A 14,978-nucleotide genomic window follows, 5' to 3' on the forward strand; every position below is an offset into this window, starting at 1 on the left:
CAAGCTGTTTTTTGTTTAAGTGTAATATTTATGCATTTTATATGAAAATGAAATTAGATTTTACGCTGGCAACATATGGTGCACCATTGTAAAGGTTTTTATTAACTGTACAATAAAGATTATTCATTCATTCACTTGTCCACGAAGCCCACACCAATTGCTGGCTCCTGGCTATGTCATGTTGCTGTCAACTGTTGAGCACAAACCATGTAAGACAAGTCACAATGTAGCAACAACAGTGAGGCAATAACGTATGTTAGATCTAAAATACAAATCAGTAGGAATAAAAGTTCAGCATGCAAGAAGTCACTAAGCTGCTCTTTTTCATGTTGTGGGGCAACACTTACACTTCTCAAGCAGATCACATGTGGGTTGAAAGTGATTTTTATATCTACCAGCCTAGCAGATATACCTTTTCCAGTGCCCGCTGATCTCAACCGCAGAACTGTAGAGTTTTGGTAAAGCCCAGATCATAGGAACTGCATTGGGATCAACAGGTATCAAAGACTATGGACCTGATTTAGAGTTTGGCAGATTGGGTTACTCTGTCATAAACGTGACGGATATTGCATCTTCTGTATTACGATTCCATTATATTCTATGGACAATATAATAGAGCTGACGGGACATCCGTCTCATTTGTGACTGAGTTACCCATCTGCCAACCTCTAAATCAAGCCCTATGTTCAAACTTGCTATAAATCCTGCCCTGTTGATGATACCCTCAAGTAACTCCAAAGTCATGATCTGGGCCTCTGCTTGTAGCAACAACGTTTGGAGGAACTACACCTTATAATTTAGATTCTTGCCAGGCCCTGCGTTTCTACCTTCTGATTATGTGGATTTTGGGCCAGAGATGCTCAGAGCAAGTTCATGGAGAATCCAGCCATGTGAGTTGCCATGTGATTTTGTGGCTTACCAATGTTGGTGATCATCTAAGTTAGGGCGAGTGGGCTATTTACAGTCAATAAATGACAGTGATCTGAATTTAATAGTCACAAGCATCACAGACAACATATTGATTACTTGGAGGGCAGAATCCATATATAGAATTATAGATGGGTATTGGTGAATTATGGGGATGTTTTTTACTTAGGAGTTCCTAGTGACATCAAATCGACAACACGTGTATGGCCCCCAAAATCACTTGCTTTCAACTATGCAGGAGCAGAAGAGTAATGGTGGAGGCATACATAACATAGCCTATCCTCTCCTCTGTGTCCTAAATGTAAAATAACATAAAAATGACTTGGCCTTCTGCCACCCACACCCCACCACTGTCTGTGCCCTCTCCCCTGGATCTCTGCTACCTGGTTTCCACTGCTGCTCAGACAGGCTCTTAATAGAGTCCAGTCAGAGCAGTCTGGAATTCCTTCATGATGTAGCAACTGTAGGTGAAAGTTTTTGTTAACAAATGTTGCTCCGACATTGCAGAGAGTTACTGGATTTCAATCTAGATATTCACGCTAGTGACTCGCTACCAGAGGCATAAACAACACAAAGGATAACTGACTTTAAACAGTCTGATGAAAGAGAAAACAGCCTTATGACTACTACTTAAAGGCACAAGCTCATACCTGGTGGATTAGACTATGCAAATTTTGTACTGAGAAATACTGCAAGCCAGGGGATGCAGTTATTCTATTGACAAAGCTAAAAATGTGAAGACTGGATTTCTTGTTAGAAGCTAGATTCTGTATTAGCAGCTGAATCTGACGTATGTTTTGACTAGTTATAAACAAGAGGATTATCTGCATGTTTGGTGGATAGTGAACAGGCAAGATCGCTTTTCTGAGACTCACTACTGACATTTGAAATCTTATGATTGTGTAATGGCATCTTTTATATTGGCTCAAGTTGTCATTGAGTAGGTACCTGGTCACCAAGCTTCCCATGTGCCTGTCTCCTTCAGTTGCTGCTTGGACCAGCCTGATCCAGTTGCTGCTGTTTGACCAAGTGACACCGCTACTGCCTGGGTTTTCCTGCTCACTGTTCTTTCTGCCAACAGAAGCCCCGCCCACCCCAGGACCAACTTAATGTAGGCTGCAGCATGACTGCACAGCGGATGCAAGCAGTGAGCATGCTACTTGCACACCGAAGGCGTGCCAAAGGCAAGCCCATGTGGACCCATCCATCCCTGGACCACGGCCAGTGCCAGGAACCTTGGCCCCATGTCCATCCAACACAACACCACTGCCATAGCTGCCACTGGAGCCAACGAATGCCGCCACTCCGCCTCCGCCTCCCTCTGCGACCTCAACACACACCGGAAAACTCGCAGATGCTGTGAACCCACAACACCAGAGTAGGACCTTTCTCCTGCACCCAGTGCAATTTCACCTGCAACATCTTAGACGCTGACACAACTACCTCCAAACAGCCAATGCACAACACCACCCCACACCAACTGTCTGCCATACTCCTCAATGTTTGATCTCTCCGGAAACATTCCACGGAAGTCTGGGACCTCCTCAATAGCATTACACCCAACTTTCTCTTCCTGACTGAAACATGGCTCAACCCAGCCTCCAACCTACACATCGCCACAGCCATCCGGACCCTCTAAAAAAAAATCATACACCAGGACTGAACCCACAAACCCCAGGCTTAGGACTCGCGATTATCTACAAAAACAGGATTGACTGCACCAGCGCCACGGACTTGAAAACCAACCTCATGGAGCACCTTCACTTAAAAAATATGAACGGATTACACTACCACCCTGAAGGGAACCCTCGCCTACTGTTCCCTGGACACCCAAGCGGAATTCTGCAACCAGATCGCAGACTTCATCTCTCACCTCTCCATCACATCAACCATCAACATCTTCCTTCTGGGAACTCAATTTCTACCTACAAGATACTCCAGGCCCCAGCTACATGGCTCTCCTTGACAGCCACAGCTCGTCAAAGGACTAACCCACACAGCAGGCCACATCCTTGACCCTGTTTTCTCTTCCAACAACAGGATCACCACCACCCACACAACCCTTCTCACATGGTCTGACCACTACATCATACATTTTAAGGTGCCATCCCACCAAGCCATCCCAAAGCACCATAAAGACACTGGGGCAAAACCCAAAGCACCATGGAGACACTAGGCCATAATATCAGAGGACAACTGTACCAAAACCCTACAGGACCGTCCACCCAACTAAACCGGGAACCTCAGTGTCAACACCCGGCTCGACAGTAAATGGCTCACCACCTGCACCGCACCACTCCCATTGGAAACAAGACCTCCAAAAACAACAAACGACCCAGCTGGCACACAGACGGCCTCAGGGAGTCTAAGCGCCAGTGCAAACAACTTGATAAAGAATGGAGACTTGACAAAAACACCACCAAGATTAACATACAAAGCCACCCTCAACCTCTATCACCTACAACTACGATACACAAAGAAAAAGGCCCCAACTCTCAGACTCAAAGCCAGCCTCAACAATGCCAAAGAACTCTTCAACATCCTCAAGGAGTTCTTTAACCCCACAGCTGCCAACAATGACATAATCCCACCCCAAGCACTCTGCAGTGACCTCTCAAACATCTTCAAACAGAAGATTGCCAAAATCTACCACACATTTGACCCACAACATACCGATACAAATGCCCAGCAGGACATCTCCCTCATCGTCAAACAGGAGCTAAGCAATTGCAAGCCCCTCTCGAATGAAGAACCACCGCCCGTGATGAATACCATCCCCCCAGGAGTCCCCTCAGACCCATGCCCGCACTCTATATACAACCTTGGAAGAACCATCATCCCACTGCTATCATGCACCTTCCCATCTTGCTGGAAAGATCAGAAGTTGATCCCCTATTGAAGTAACCAACAGCAGACCTCCGCACCCTCATTAGCTACAGATCCATCTCACTCCTGCCTTTTCAAGCTAAAGTCATGGAGAAAGCCATCAATACCCAACCCTCAGACCACATAGAACTACAACTCCTTGACGGTACTTAATCTGGCTTTCACACCAACCACAGAAACAGCTCTCATTGCGGCCACTGATGACACCAATACCATCCTCGACTGAGGAAAAATGGCCACACCTATCCTCCTTGACCTCTCCGCAGCTTTCGATAGGGTCTCTCACAACTCAGAACACTTCAACACTTGGGTATCTGTGGACTTGCCCTCAAGTGGATATCCTCCTCCCTCATGGACAGAATTCAACAAGTTAGACTACCCCCACCCACACACACACACACACACCTCAGAACCAAAGACACTCATCTGTGTAGTCTCTCAAGCATCGTCGCACAGCCCACCTCTCTTCAAAGTCCGACACCCCTCGCCAACATCATCAGAGCCCACGGCATCAACCTAGTATCCTACTCCGACAACACAACTCATCCTCTCCTGTACCAACTCAACCAGCACCACCAAACAAAACTTTGCCAACTGCATGAGCAATATTGCTGCTTGGATAAAAAACAACTGCCTCCAGCTCAACAAAAACAAACCAAAGTCCTTATCTTCTGCAACAATCACTCCCCCTGGAACGCATCTTGGTGGCCCACCGAGCTTTGCTCCTACCCAACCCTTGCTGACCATGCAAAGAACCTCAAGATCATGCTGGACAACAACCTCTCCATGAGCATGCAGATGACATCAGTTGTCTCATCATGCTTCTACATCTTGCAAATACTATGCAAGATTTTAAAGTGCATCTGACTTACCACCAAACGAACAGTTACCTAGGCTGTTATAACAAGCAGTCTTGAGTATGGAAACACCCTCTACTTTGGAATCCTAGCCCATGTTCTACACTGACTCCAAATCATCCAAAACACCACTGCTAGACTCATCCTGAATGTCCTGCGAAATAACCACATCTGTCCACAATTCAACAATCTCCACTGGCTCCCAGTCCAGGAAAGATGTAAGTTCAAGCTATTTATCCATACCTACAAAGCTGTACTTCAACCACCTCCTCAACTTATACCAACACAGCATACAGTTTTGATCTGTCCCAGGCAAGAGCACACCTCTCTTGCATTAAGAAGACCAGAAGCTAAGGGATGCTCCTCTCATACCTCGCAGCCAGGACCTGGAACAACCTCCTGCAACAACTCAGAACCTCCATCTCTCTCATATACTTCTGAAAGAACCTCAAGACATGGCTCTTCCAGACATAACAGGCATGATCTTCTCCTGAGGCCTGCCCATCTCAGCACCTGGATACTGTCACAGGTGACTATCCATGCTCTACAAATCCACATAATAAAGCATTAGCTTTCTTTAGTTTTTAGAGCTAGCTACAGATCGTTTCAGTTGCTAACTTCATGAAAACAAAAACAATATAGTGAGAGGGGACTTTCAGTCAGCTGCCCCCTTCAGGTATTGGTTACTTTATGTTCGCTATCTTCATCCATTATTCATCTTGAAGGGTCCCTTGCTTTTTGGATCAGTCTAAAGCATTTTTCAGTTCTTTACATTTTGCAAAAAGAGTCTATTTCCACCATTTACACAGCCACTGATGAGCTCATGGTTTGGAGCAGCAGGGTGCCACAGAGAGGATGCTTGCTGAAGCTGATTGTACCCAGGGGCTGGTGGATGGGAGCTGTAGGAAGTTGGCTCTGTATATACTATCGCAAAGTGAGAGATAGCATGCACAGACTCAAGGGTTCCCCTTAGAGGTTGATAGTGGCAAAATTAGATAACACTAATGCTCTATTTTGAGGTAGTGTGGTCGAGTAGTAGGCTTATCAGAGGGTAGTGTTAAGCATTTGTTGTACACACACAGGGAATAAATGAGGAACACACACTCAAATACTTAACTCCAGGCCAATAGTTTTTATATAGAAAAATATATTTTCTTTGTTTATTTTAGAACCACAAGATTCAAGATTTGAGTTAAGTACATAAAATGCAAGGTACTTCACACAGGTAAGTAGAGAACTTTGATTTAAAACAGTAGTACACACAGTTTAGGTTAAAATGGCAATAAGTTGTTTTAAAAGTGAACACTGCAAAAATCAGCAGTTCCTTGGGAGGTAAGTTTGTTTACGTTTCTCAGGTAAGTAAAGCACTTACACAGTCAGTCTCCTGGGCATAGGCAGCCCACCGTTGGGGGTTCAAGGCAACCCCAAAGTCACCTCACCAGCAACACAGGGACGGTCAGGTGCAGAGGTCAAAGGAGGGCCCAAAACATATAGGTGCCTATGGAGAACAGGGGTGCTCTGGTTCCGGTCTGCTGGCAGGTAAGAACCTGCGTCCTCGGGGAGCAGACCAGGGGGTTTTGTAGAGCACTGGGGGGGGACACAAACAGGCACACAAAACACACCCTCAGCGGTACAGGGGCGGCCTGGTGCAGTATGCTAAGTAGGCGTCGCTATTGAAAGCAATGGATGGACCAGGGGGTCACTTAGGCGATGCAGGCAGGGCACAGGGGGGGCTTCTCGGGCCAGCTACTGACTGGGCTAGGAAGAGGGCCGCCTGCTGGTCAATCCTGCACTGGAAGGTGGTTCCTCTCGGTCCAGAGGGGTGCAGGTGCACTGCTTGGTCCAGGCGTCGGGTTCCTTGTTACCAGGCAGTTGCGGTCAGGGGGAGTCTCTGGATCCTCTCTGCAGGCGTCGCTGTGGTGGTGCAGGGGGGTCGACTCAAGTTACCCACGTCGTCGTAGTCACCTGGGAGTCCTCTCTGCGGTGTTAGTTCTCTGGAGCTTGAGCCGGGGGCGTCGGGTGCCGAGTGAGAAGTGTCACGCTTCCGGCGGGAAGAGAGAGTTCTTTGGAAGTTGCAAAAAAGTTGCAAAGTTGTTGCTGTTTTTGAACAGTGTCGCTTTTCTCTGGAGTTTCTTGGTCCTTCAGGTTCAGGGCAGTCCTCTGAGTCCTCAGAGGTCGTTGGTCCCTGTCGGATGTGTCGCTATGCAGGTTCTTTGAGTCTGGAGACAGGCCGGTAGGGCTGGGGCCAAGTCAGTTGTCATCTGTGTTGTCTCTGCGGGGCTTTCAGGTCAGCAGTCCTTCTTCTTTCTTCAGGTTGCAGGAATCTGATTTCCTGTGTTCAGGGTCGCCCCTAAATACTAAATTTAGTGGTGTGTTTAGATCTGGGGGCCAATAGCCAATGGCTACTGTCCTTGAGGGTGGCTACACCCTCTTTGTGCCTCCTCCCTCCCTGAGGGGGGTCACATCCCTATTCCTATTGGGGGAATCCTCCAAAACCAAAATGGAGGATTTCTAAAGGCAGGGGTCACCTCAGCTCAGAACACCTTAGGGGCTGTCCTGACTGGTGGGTGACTCCCTGTTTTTCTCATTATCTCCTCTGGACTTGCTGCCAAAAGTGGGGGCGGTGTCCAGGGGGTGGGCATCTCCACTAGCTGGAGTGCCCTGGGGCATTGTAACACAAAGCTTGAGCCTTTGAGGCTCACTGCTAGGTGTTACAGTTCCTGCAGGGGGAAGGTGTGAAGCATCTCCACCCACCGCAGGCTTTGTTTCTGGCCTCAGAGAGCACAAAGGCTCTCACCCCATGGGGTCAGAAACTCGTCTCTCAGCAGCAGGCTGGCACAGACCAGTCAGTCCTGCACTGAAGGATAGGGTAAAATACAGCACTGGCATCAGTGTGGGTTTATTATTCTGAGAAGTTTGATACTAAAACTTCCCAGTATTCAGTGTAGCCATTATGGAGCTGTGGGGTTCGTTTGACAAACTCCCAGACCATATACTTAATATGGCCACACTGTACTTACAATGTCTAAGAATAGACTTAGACACTGTAGGGGCATATTGCTCATGCAGCTATGCCCTCACCTGTGGTATAGTGCACCCTGCCTTAGGGCCTGGTAGAGGGGTGACTTACCCCACAGGCAGCATTTTGTGTGAATGGCATCCTGAGGGGGATGCCATGTCGACTTTGCATTTTTCCCGTCACCAACACACACAATCTGCAATGACAGTGTGCATGTGTTAGGTGAGGGGTCCCTTAGGGTGGCACAACATATGCTTGCAGCCCTTAGGAACCTTCCTTGGTCACAGGGCCCTTGGTACCACTGGTACCTTTTACAAGGCACTTATCTGTGTGCCAGGGATGTGCCAATTGTGGAACAATGGTACATTTTTAAGTGAAAGAACACTGGTGCTGGGGCCTGGTTAGCAGGGTCCCAGCACACTTCTCAGTCAAGTCAGCATCAATATCAGGCAAAAGGTGGGGGGGCGGGGGTAACTGCAACAGGGAGCCATTTTCCTACAGGAGCTTTACCAGTAGCTTTGTTTCTCGCCTGCATAACACCATCCTGTAATCGCTCAGGGCTATATGTGCTCCTACATGCATTCAGTGTAGATGGCATGCCGGCGCTTCATCATACAGTATGTGGAAGGTGGCCTGTCACACTGACAGTACAGGTTTTCCCAGCGGAGATAGCTGGTCAGGGGCACCCCAAGAATGGTGAAAGAGGATACCTTGTCACTGTCAAACAAGAATACATCTTTGCCACCATGAAGACTCAAATGACTCCATCAATTAAAGTAATATACTGGCTACCAGGCACCCTCTACGTTTGCTGCTGAACAAATTGCACACTTACATTTCTATCATGCAGCAGACACTCTGGAGAGAAAGCTTGTTTCTTGTGTAGCTGTCCGCCCCTCCCTCGACTTCACAGTACAGGAGACCCTCTTCTTTCCATTTCAGACAAGACATCTCAGCTCTCGGAATTAACCATTTGCACCTATTGTTTTGAAAGAAAAAGTAGAGGAACTGTTTTGTGAATCTAAAAAAAAGTATGGATACTATGTTCCCAATAGATCCTGCCCACTTCGACTTCTGGGTCGAGTTTAAACTCTCACTAAGAAGTTAGATGTCCATGCTTTCTGTGGGGAGGTGGGGTGGAAAGGATTTGTGGTATGTTAGTTTGTGCAAATGATTGGTGGCATGAACAGTTGGTGCAGATGAGCTTTGAAGATTGACTGCAAGCGATTACCAGTTTGTGGCAAGGAAGGGCAATTCACACAAGAACATTTGGAAAAGTAAGGCTGAGGGCGTGCATCTTTGTGTATGAGTCAAATTAGGACATTCCCTTTGAAATGGGAGTTGATGGCATTTTGAGGCAGCAATAGCATAGGAGCCTATGCGGTTTATTACCTTTACTGTAATCGGGTACAGTGATCTGCTATGCCTCCAACTCAAGTTGTGCTTGTGAAATAAAAAAGTGTGTATTAAAACACACTAAAAGTCCTGCAAGAATCCCTTTGTTGGACAAGTCAAAATTTTTGCTACTGGCTCTCAGGATCAGGAGTCTCTTCCTTATACAACCAAATCAAATGTTGATTAGTTTGCTACAGTAGAACCCCCCCCCCCCCAATCACTCCTTTGTTGTACCACCCATTTTGGAACATTTGGGTGACCGTCAAAACTTCATGTTCTGTTTTTTGTCATTGAGTAACACTCAGCTGTTATATGCACAGAGCTCTGATGCTCATGTAGTCAGGGCTTCTCTGTCAGTATCTGAATAAATGAATGAAACATGTTACCCTAATAATAAAAGCAATTACAAATGTATTTTCCGTGGAGAATAAATTGTGTTCTCGCCTGCATAACATTGTGCTCCTCTACTCAGTGATACAGAAACAGTTTTCAACAAGCCTAGGTCTGGCTTTAATGTGCTAATCCAGGCCAACATTGATACGTGCCTGTATTTACTTCTGTTAGCACATTAAATCAGTCTTATTTGATTTGCCAGTTTTTTTAATTATGTCAGTAAACTTTATTTTTAGTAATTAAATTTTGCTGCTGACTCTCTTGTGCAACTGACATTTCCTTGACCTGGTGTCGGGGTCTGCGCCTTCTAGCGACTAGGTCTTCTAGCCGCTGCGTCTTGTAGCGCCAGCATCTCGTAGCTGCTGCGTCTTCTGGTGGAACCATCATCTGTTTGATTGACTGTTCTGTAGTGGCTGTAGCCTCATAGAAAAGGTTGACTGTAAAAATTTGACACAGTAGTTGGCCCTGACAATGCTCATTTCTGCTATGACTGTCTTTAGTTGCCTCACTTTGCATACACAATAGATTGGAATAGTAACAAAAAAACAGAATTATTTGCTAATGACACCACATTAAAAACATGAGTTCAAGAAATGGTATGGTACGCTGAATTCTTTCGTATCTTTCACCAGGTACTTCCGGATCATTGACACTAATGAATAACCCTGCGCGCCACCTGCGGATAGGGGCGTCACGTATCCAGCACTACCATCAGCCAAGCCAGAGAAGCCTCGCCAGTGGCCTGGGGAGCGGAGTCTATAGCACTGCGCATACCGGGCACTTAACCATCCTTGCTAATGAGCTGCCTCCATTGGTTGGACATTTTTCGTATTTTCACTAATTTAATAGGCACAACTTTTAAGAAAGCTCAAATATCATTTTTATTGTCTGGAATGTACAAATGCCAAGATTGAATGTTACGTTTTGAAAAAATTGCCAAAGCGACATGTTTGTTTTGTCAAGTATGCCCAAGGCATCACTAGTTTTATGTTTATACACAGTGTTTGTGTACTTTTCTGTATATATCTCAGCAGAGAGAGTGAGAATTAACTGTGCAAGCTATAACTGCACAAATAATTGATCCTGTTTCTCATGTCGTCTTATAAGTGTGTGCTGTCACAGACGTCACCCATGGCTCTTTTGCATATGTTTAATTCATGGAAACTCTGTTGCATATGTGGAATAGGCCGTTCTCCGTACATGCACAGAAGCTCTCCTTGGCATCATGTACTCAAATGCCTGAGAACCTGGAAGACTGCGTTCTGGCGCATGTAACACGTAACAGTACACACATGCACCCAAGTAAAGCGCTGCAGTCCGGGGAACCAGAAATTGTCATTCTCACTGTACCCTCAGAGCCTGACCCTCTGTACTTAAAGGGCCGTCAGGCCGAAGAATTTGGAAGATGTTTTTTTCGTTCTTGCTTAGAGATTTCCTTCCTTCACTCTACATGTCACCGTAAGAAACTCTACCAAGCCAAGCTGTCACGCTGGTCCCTTTGCTTAGTATTGCCAACTAGAATATTATGTTTTTGTTTTGCCTTTCACTTTTTGATTATAGAAAGCCCCGTCCTCGTCATGCTCCTCATCGGTCCTTACTTGTGTCCAATCAGCAGAACCATCCTTCATCTTTTCTTTGGATTTCACATTCGCTGGAGCCTCCTTATCATCCTTGCATCATTTCCGTTAGTCTGTTTTCCTTTTCTCCATCTTGGTTCACCCGCTATTTGATTGATAAATGAATTTCATCACTAATGAGATTATAAAATGCTCCAACTGAAAGTGTGAAAGAAATCTGCTCCGTCGGGCCCCTGACCTGCTCCCTGGTGTTCTGACACCTGGTATTCTAGGGCGCTGGACCCCCTGGCCTGGTACTACCGGCGGGAAACGCTGACTAGTAGAACCACATGTGGATTGTGAAGGGGCTGCAGGCCCAATCCGAGCCCCGCCCCTGCCTGACACCCTCCCGTGGCACAGGGGACGCTCGGCCCTCCCCGCTGCCTCACTGTTCGTGAAAGCAGGGGGTAAATGGGAACGGGATTGTCAAGAGCCAAGAGCCCTTGTGCTGCCAAGGACCTGGTAATCCTGGGTCTCCACGGTTATTCCCCATCCCAAGCGCAGTAACCCTCTCACATGCTGCAGACAGGCAATACATGTCTGGAATATTTTATTCAAGGCCCATTAATTATGGCACTGCGCCGCTTGTAGCGCGGCCCATGGTGCCAGTGGTGTGATGCAGAATAATGGCCACCTCCCCACTCCTGCTTCCCCCACAGAATGCAATGAGGGGCCTCACATATGTTATTTAGCATAATAATTGTATACTGTAAACTGTTGATTTATCAACATTTTGGAGAAAAAAAATCAAAATGTTATGGAAAATATTTGTTTAAAATCAGGGCTGAAACTGTTTGGCCTGGAGGAATGAAACCGCCGTGTTGCTCTTGCTGTGAGGTGCACTCAGGTCCAGCGCACAGCCATTGCCAACAGCGACCAGTAAGTGGAGAGAGGAAGATATTTCTTGGTTTAGTGAGTGTGCACCGTCGCATTCCTCAAGAAACCTGGACTTGCTGGGTTTACCGGGAGTCTCAATGGGTGCTCTGCTTGTGTCAGCCCTTGTCCACTGTGGTAAAGTAGCTTTGTGTAGAGTGATGAAATGCCTAAAATAATGAATATGCCCATCGTACCTGGGCTTGCTCCACGATCTCAGCTGTAGCCCGTTCCTGGCTAATGTCCCCTTAGATGGGCGCCACATGGGTTTCCTGTGATTGCTGAATGTACCTTTACCAGCGATCCAGTGCGATAGGGAGCTTGTTTGCTATAGAACTATTTAGGTAGAAATAGTGTTTCTAAATGATGTTCTTCATTTGCAACTCTTTACTTACCATTTACAAGACCAATGCACTCCAGTCTCAGCAATTTCTAGGTTTCCAGGCAAAAGTTGGAATTTTATTTGTTGTGTGTTTCTTATAGCTAATTAAACATCAAGGCTGGACTGTGGGCACCCTGTAGTTATCATATGTACGGAAAATACTGACCAGGAGAGGAGAAAAAATGGGAGGGGATGAGGTCGGATCATTCATAATGGATTGATCTTCTCCAAAATGCTGATAAGTCACTGGGGAGGGCAGCAGTGAATTGTGGGTAGCTGGAACAAAGGGACTGGGTGCTGGGTAACGGTTAAAGATGAAAGGCCTAACGAGATCCGTGGCACCAATAAGAGGCTGGTGGAAGGTGATGTTGATAGAGGAATCAGGACATGTCTGAATTAAGTTACAGTTTGAGTGAAACCAAGGCAAGCCTAGGACATTCTTAGGGAGGCAGAATTCTGCCTCCTCCATTTCCTCAATATATAGAGTTTGACCTCTTTTTCAACCCTTTCTCTGCTGGACATTAGTCGTTGGGCCTACAGCTGGAGATGAGACGGTAGAGCTACGAGGGACCCTTGCTGCATGCTCGAGCAGCTAGGGAAGACAGAGGCATCACTAGTCCTTTTCGGGGTCCTGAAGGCTTGCCCCTAGCAGTTGCCTTGTCTAGTGTGGTCTGCATTTGGTTTTCGTTACTCACACTTTAACACAAAGGTGACCTGCCCGTAGGATGTATGTAGGCTGCTTGTATAGCATTATATCAGAGTGCTCCATGGATCAACAGGTGCTGGCTAGAGAGATAAGGAAGGTATGAAAACAATACATTTAAGACAAATAACTGAGGAAGTTAAGTTAAAATGTTATTTCTTGTACAATACTGATGTAGTGCATAACACTGTTGGTTCACCTCAAAGCTTTACTCCGAAGAGGAAAGGGAAGAAGGGGAGAGAGAGGAAAGGGAGAGGACAGGTGATAAACTCCTCGTTCACCTGAGTACATTTTTATCTTCATCAGAATAATGAAGTTCGTCTTGTCCTACCTCAGAGCAGGGAGCTCCAGGTCTTACTTAAATCTCCACAGCAGATCCTCAAAGAACTCAGCTGTCTTTGGAGACCAGAAAGCAAGACCAGTGCCTGGCACTCCCTGTGGTTTATGCCCTCCCCTGTGACCCAGCCTTAGCTATATAGCCTGCATGCGGCCCGAGTTCTGGGAGACAATGTTGTCCACACAGTGGGGCTTGGGGGTCAGGAATGGTCCATGGGTGCTGACTGGACAGGCATCATGCAGCCAGTGCATATCTGCTCTATGGCCTTTGTTTAACTCCCAGCGCCGGCTTCGCTTTGGAGATCCTGACCAGTTTGCATGAACCCAGCACCTTTTCTTGCCTGTCCAGCTGTGAGGCCCTATCCTGCAATTCTTACGAGGGATGCTGCTGCTACGTCCTAAAGGTGGAGAAGTCTCTCAGTGCACTTGAAGGTCATGTTTGCCTTCCTTTTGTCTGCTTACAAAGCATGGTTTCAGCACCACTTTGTGAAGTTCAGCTGCACATTGTTGGATATGACTGGCCTCCCTGAGGACCCACCCTTAAGAGCCCAGTTCTCACCGACTCCATATATGACCTGGTTCCTGTCTTGGCCTGTTGAGGTTCTAAAATTTAGTAGTCAAGGGCAAGAAACACATTCCTTTCTCGGATCTTCCACTGTCGGGTGTTTACGACCAGATGGATCCATTGGTACTAGCCGCATCTTAATTTTAAATCCTTCTACCCCTTCTAATTCACTCCCCCTCGCAGCATTTAGATATCACTGCCGGTTTAATGAAAGCCTTGGGCGCCCCTGTCCGCTTCCTGGCACTGTCCCCAGCCTCGAGCTTGTGCTTCCTGTCCTTTGCCCCATTGAGGTTTGCATCTGCCCCCGTCACCCCCATTAGTTAGTCGACCAGTTCTGTCCATGACTCGGTGAGGACTCCCGTTCAATCAGCATTACCCATCTAAGGTCCCAAAGGCATCTATTAGAAGCGCTTCAGTGCATTGCTCCAATAGAGTGTCCATATTGCAGGTTTATGCTCAAGCCAGCTGTCTTATTTTTTTTTTACTGCTTTTTCAGTCATTCGTGTAAGTGACTGCCGACAAAGGCCGGATCCTTAAGTACTGTGTATTATTTGTAAATAAAAAAAAATAGAGGTTGTCCTTTGTACATTGCATGTTCACAACAATCTTTTCTACTCTTAGCGATGTCAGTATGATGTTGACTGTCATTAACATTAAAAGTATATAAAAAGTGTATTTCAAGATCAAAGTATTTTACTTTGCATTTATATTCTTATTCGTGTTATTTTTCCACTCCCAGTACTGTAAGTCTTGCATGTGCAATTTGCTGTGTTTAAAGTCACGAATATATACCTATATAAATTGATCAAAACAACATGAGTTCTCATTTTGTTAAAACCTTTGTTTATTTTTTTAAGATACAGAAATCGGCAACCCTTGTCCAGGGGCATTTAGCAATCCCACACTACTGCTGTCAGGTGTGCGGCAGGCTCTGGATTGCAGTGGCAAAAACAATACAGATGCGCTGCAGTGAACCCTGCAGAGCAAATCAATGTAAAGGACGGTGACGCACCTTTAACATGCTGC

The 14,978-nt window shown here is 46.3% G+C and overlaps 1 protein-coding gene across 2 annotated transcripts in view; it reads left to right on the plus strand.

Annotated features, from left to right (window-relative positions):
- The window catches only part of ESRP1 (epithelial splicing regulatory protein 1), a 289,890-nt gene extending 275,124 nt beyond the window's left edge, over positions 1–14,766 (plus strand). For both annotated transcript variants that reach the window (XM_069220486.1, XM_069220487.1), the window contains exon 15: positions 10,110–14,766. In XM_069220486.1, coding sequence (XP_069076587.1) covers positions 10,110–10,127 — 18 coding nt within the window. In that variant the 3' untranslated portion in view covers positions 10,128–14,766. The remainder of the gene's footprint in view (positions 1–10,109) is intronic.
- Positions 14,767–14,978: the final 212 nt, after the last annotated feature.

The sequence above is a fragment of the Pleurodeles waltl genome, chromosome 2_2 (assembly GCF_031143425.1).
Source record: "Pleurodeles waltl isolate 20211129_DDA chromosome 2_2, aPleWal1.hap1.20221129, whole genome shotgun sequence".
In the NCBI taxonomy this organism is placed as follows: domain Eukaryota; kingdom Metazoa; phylum Chordata; class Amphibia; order Caudata; family Salamandridae; genus Pleurodeles; species Pleurodeles waltl.